This window comes from Olea europaea, chromosome 6 (genome assembly GCF_002742605.1).
Source record: "Olea europaea var. sylvestris chromosome 6, O_europaea_v1, whole genome shotgun sequence".
Lineage (NCBI taxonomy): Eukaryota > Viridiplantae > Streptophyta > Magnoliopsida > Lamiales > Oleaceae > Olea > Olea europaea.
This window is the reverse complement of record NC_036242.1, coordinates 5529926-5535537: the sequence shown is the minus strand read 5'-3', so window position 1 is coordinate 5535537 and position 5612 is coordinate 5529926. Positions and strand designations below refer to the sequence as shown.

Here is a 5612-nt window from a genome sequence, read left to right as displayed (position 1 = left end):
GTTTACATTAACAAAAGTAATGACGACCATACCTTTGCCTTCTTTGAAGAGGACTCCAACGGACTTTTTTTCGAAGCTTCTTTGGTGCGCCCTTTCTATTAGTTGATACAGGATCACGTACGCACCCGCTTGCATTTTCTAAGTCACCAACAACATGTAAAATGACATTACTCCCACTATCTGACTTTATCTTGAGCAACTCTTATTTTTGGTTACTTATCCATGCCTTTATCGCCAAGGACCGCACTTCATTATTGGCAGCGAACTTTGCAACCTCTGCAAATTCTCGACACATTTCATCGTATCTCAACTGTTCGAGAGTACTAACCAAACCAGCGTAATCCACTGCAACCCTTGTGTGTGCTCTGAAAACATCTCGCCTCCATCGCCATAGTATATACCTCTCAGGCAGTGATGTGACATCATTACGGATCAGTATGATGATAGCATGTTGACATAGAATTCCCTAAAACTCAAACAAGTGACAACTGCAAACAATTTCACACGTATCTCTATGGAACGAGACAAAGAACTTTTTTATCTTTCGTCGCTCGTCACACATGACAACCTCACATAATTCGTACGTTATCCCTACAGTACCATCCATCGTAGATATGATGTCACAATAAAGCTTCCCATTGAGTTCGACTTGAACTTCCCTGAATTTCAAAATGATATAACACTTCTGATACTGTTTCTCCATTTCAAACATTGTTGTACACGGTACCATTTGCAAGTATGACTTGAAGTCAGCCTGAAACTCTTTCTCAACTTTATTTCTGAGTGCTTGTTCATATTGCTCGACAAACTATTTCAACGAGGTGTTCGAATGAACATACCCGTCGAAGAAGGCATTCATACTCTCACTGCACTGAGTTGTCGACATTCATGCCCAAAATGTGGTCTATAAATAGCAAGGAACCCATCGACCTCTATTTTCGAACAATCCCGATAACCAATCATTAATATGCAAGTCATATGTGTCCAGCATCGCACTCCAACCTTCTTCGAATTCTTCAACAAATTGTGAGTCATACACTAAGCCATGTATGCTCGAAAAAATCGAAGCCTTATCACTGTGGTATCCAAAATTTTCTGACAATTTCTTCAGAATATGCCACAAACACCATCTATATTTTGTACCTGGAAAAACAATCCTAATCGCATTTTGCATGGCCCTATCTTAATTAGTAATGATTCTGTGGGGAGCTTTTCCATACATACACTGAAGCCACGTCCTAAATAGCCACACAAAGGTATTCGTGTCCTCATTTGACAACAAACCACAACCGAGTAATGTTGATTGTCCGTGATGATTAACTCCAACAAAAGGGACGAAAGGCATATCGTACTTGTTAGTTAAGTAAGTGGTGTCAAATGTGACAACGTCGCCGAATTCTTTGTATGCTTCCCGACACCTATTATCTGCCCAAAATACATTTCTCAAACGAGACTCATCTTCCAAATCTATGCTGAAGTAGAATCCCGAGCAATGAGCTTGCATCCTGGAAAAGTAGGGCTGTATTGCTGCGGCATCTCCTTCCCCAAGCCTTAATCGTTTCACTTGTTCAACATAATTTCTACAATCCTTTTCCACGCAAGTAATATTTTCATATCCACCTGCTTCAACAACTACGGAGTTGTAGCTTTTATGCAATGGAATTCCTACCATATCATTTACTTCAAGCTTCTGTTTCACATGTGAACTCAACTCCCAATTAAAACGATACAACCTCGACTTCGAAGGACTTGTTTTATGTTTGTGGTCGAGGTGGACTTTGTTAATTCTCCAGATCCCATGATAATCTGAACATGCAGTGATCCTAGCTTTACAATTTGTCTGAATTGTTGGTTAGGGCTTCAAAGAATCGCTTGTACTAGTTGTTCTTCGACCTTCACGGCTACATGTGAAGGTGACATATTTCATTTTCCCATCATCCCCTTTTTTTGAATTCCTTCTCCTAACTGGAAACCCAACATAATACGCATATCCTTTATAAAAGTCCCACAATTCTTTTTCTTCATTGAACGTCATTCCCACCTTCGGCACCATCGGATCATTTTTTCCTAACGTTTGCTCTTCCAATGATATTACATTGTCCGCAACATTCTCATCAGCGGTGTCTTCCATACTTGCTCCTATTGTAACACAATGAGCGACAACGTTCAGTACATCTCATCCTTCAGTTATAGGCAATTTATAGAAGTAGACAGTTCTCAGATTCAAAATCTTATTGGGGCATTCTTACACCTTCTATTGCATTTATGAAGGGACAATCGTGGAATCAAATTCTTAGCCGTTTCACCATTGAAGGTATCAATGCAAGGGTAATAAAAGACAAGATGCATAAGTGTATGAAATATATGCCCAATGGCCATGCTTATTTGTAAAAACCAAGAAGTCATTTGCATGTTAATAGTCTTAACCTTAGAAGAACAACTATAAAAATGACACTACCATCTTCAAGAAACATCAAGGTATTGACACTATAAAAAGGATACTACCATCTCAAACAACCAACGTTTACGAATGTTTCGATTTGGCACCGTGCATTTTCAACAAATTTATGAGAAAATGAAATCCATCTAAAACATAATGACATTACCTGAGCTTGGCTCCACTGGGTTTTCCGGTGTCGGGGAATTGCAGATTCGGCCACTGTTGGAGTTGATTATCACCATCTTTACAGTTGGGGAACAATGGTTTCGATTTGGAGAGAAAACTTTGCGAAGGGCAATGATGGGTTGGGGGAACGACTTGCAAAGGGCAATGATGGGTCAGGGGATTTCGCCTTCACAGGCGGGAAAAAGAAGGCGGGACTTTTCCTTTTGGTCTTTTACGCCTCTGCTAGCTTCATTTGGGATTGTAGATTTTCATTTAGCATATGTGCTATTCAAAGTCAAACTGACCAGTTGCTCCATCACGTGAATAGCACATGGTTTCTAAAAATTTCAAATTTCTGTGCATTTTTCTGTGGACCAATTATGTACATGAGGCATTTACTACTCCAACCAGCTGTCAACTGCTATTGCCACTGTCACTGCACCATCTTCGACATCGTCGATGCAACCTAAATTTATAGGTTAAGGGACCTCTATGGAGTTCCACCGGAAGAAGCACGGGCTGCGATAACTGTCGAATCTTCTACTGGTACATGGACAAATGTGTGGATTGATGGACTTTCTAGCCTTGATCCCTATATCGTTCCATTCCATTTAGGATTAGGAATAGGCATAATCAGACCTGCATCTAAATCTTCCCCTCGAATCCACCTAATGGTTGCCTTCTTTAACCGAAATGCAAGTCAGCAACTCAAAATTGGAAGTGCATTTTCCAATGAAATTGGCCGGCAACATTGACACTGTAGGGATTTAGATGATTCAGAATTTAGTGATGGTGGTGCCACATGGTGGGTCCCACTCGAGGTGGCCGAATTGTGGATCTTGGAATTCGCACCTATTGCGAGTTTGGTGCTCAAATTCGGTGGAATTTCTTCAACAATTGGATCAATAGGCTCCCTACCCATTGTTGATTGGCCTTGAATTAGATGTTGGCTGGTTGAATTCGATGGATTAAAATAGAGGAGCAGTTGTGCGTTGTGTTGGATGGTGCTCGATTCCTAAGGAGCAGTTGCTGCATTGTTTTGGCCGAAAATCATTCCATGTGCAAGGGGGTAAACAGATGGTGGTCGACAAACGTCAAAGTGACCAGACATTGTGCTTTTTAGAGGTAGGCCGTGTGCAACCCTTGACGAATTTTCTTTAATTACTTCCTCAATTGGTAATGTTTGTGTGGATGGTTTGTTAGAGTGTGTCGAGAATGTTAAACTTCCAATATGATAGGCATTTTCTGATGGCTTTGGCAGCATGTTGAGCTTGGTTTGAATGTAGAGATTGGGTTGCTAAAGAAAGAGATAGGGTGGGATGTGATTTTTTTATTTTTTTTAGCAGGGGAAATGTATTATGTCCAAAATGACCTTAACTTATTAGGGAGAAATTACTAAATTTTTAATTTTTGGGGTCAACAGACGATTTCTAAAGTTAAATTGATAGAAACCATCATTTTGGACTTGAGTTGCAATTTTTAAAAATGTTTGGTACTTTTGGTGACATAAATGAAAGGTTTAGATAAACTCTGCCATTAATTAAAATGTTTAGTATTGTGGTTGCAATTTTCCCTTTACAATATATCCACCATAGTTTGAACAAAAAAAAAATAATATCCATTAAATCTTAAAAATTATAAAATTGAAAAAATAAGAGCAACAATTTGGATTCCAATTCCCCATTTCCACATAATAGCGAAAAAAATCAAATAAATTAAAATTATCTTTATTGCAAAGTATTAGAGGATAGCTTGTGATGGCAATTTACCCTGCCCCATTCCGGTGTCGCCCCTCCTTGAACGAGGCAAAAAAACCCACCCCGTGGCGGGGCGTGGGGCGGGGCGTAAATGGTCGCCCTGTAGCGGGGCGCGGGGCGGGGCGAGGATGCCCCGCCCCGTGAAGAAAAAGTAAAAAAAAAAATTAAAAATAATTTTATTTTTAAACAATTCATCCGTTAAAAACTCATTTTAAATTTGTATTTTATTATCTAATAATAACATAATTCGAAACTTTCAAAATGTAAAAAATAAAAATAAAAAATTAAACGGGGCAAAAAGTTGCCCCGTCCCCTCCCCCCGAACCCGCCCCGTTGCCATCACTAAGGACAGCTCATCACTTCCAGCTCATCTCATCTTGGCGCCAAATTCACATAATCTAGTTAGCTAAATCTGTCAGTTTGTTAGTTAGAATACAGCTGTAAAAATCAGTTAGTTCTAATTTTATTTATACGGATAAGATATATTCATTTTTCCATTCTGAATTCCTATTTTGAATAAAGAGATTTCTTCCCTCTAATTCTTCTCTCTAATATTGTATCAGAGCAAGCCTTTATGCTTCTCCTTCATTGTCTCTGATTTGATCAGCAAATGGCTACAGAAAATCCGAATCAATCCGCACATGATTCTGCATCATCATCCAGCAGTTCCGTAATTGATGATGGATCAAACCCCTACTTTCTTCACCATTCAGATAGTCCTGGTTTAGTGCTCGTTCCACAGCCTCTTACAGGAGACAATTATGCTTCCTAGAGCCGAGCTATGGTAATTGCATTATCTGTGAAGAACAAGTTAGGTTTTATAGATGGATCCATTTCGCCTCCTGAAAATTTTGGTCATCTGCTCAATACTTGGATCCGGAACAACAACATGGTGATTTCGTGGATTCTCAATTCGGTGTCAAAGGAAATATCAGCAAGCATGATGTACTCTGAGTCAGCTCATGATATTTGGGTTGATCTCAAGGAGAGATATCAACAGAAAAATGGTCCACACATTTTTCAATTGAGGCGTGAACTGATGAATCTAACACAAGGCTAATTATCTTTTAGTGCTTATTTTACCAAGCTGAAAACTATTTGGGAAGAACTTAGCAACTATAGGCCTTTATGTTCGTGTGGCAAATGTGTATGTGGTGGAAATAAAAAGCTTGCAGAACATTATCAAATGGAGTATGTTATGTCGTTCTTGATGGGATTGCATAAGTCCTTTGCTCAAATAAGAGGCCAGT

At 39.3% G+C, this 5612-nt stretch overlaps 1 protein-coding gene across 1 annotated transcript; it reads right to left on the bottom strand.

Annotated features, from left to right (window-relative positions):
- Nucleotides 1-1183: 1183 nt before the first annotated feature.
- On the bottom strand, nucleotides 1184-2682 carry LOC111395046 (protein FAR-RED IMPAIRED RESPONSE 1-like). The gene is made up of 3 exons (XM_023021070.1): nucleotides 2607-2682; nucleotides 1894-2139; nucleotides 1184-1806 (listed from the first exon to the last, which is right to left on the bottom strand). The coding sequence occupies exons 1-3, from the start codon at nucleotides 2680-2682 to the stop codon at nucleotides 1184-1186; spliced, it is 945 nt and encodes a 314-aa protein (XP_022876838.1).
- Nucleotides 2683-5612: the final 2930 nt, after the last annotated feature.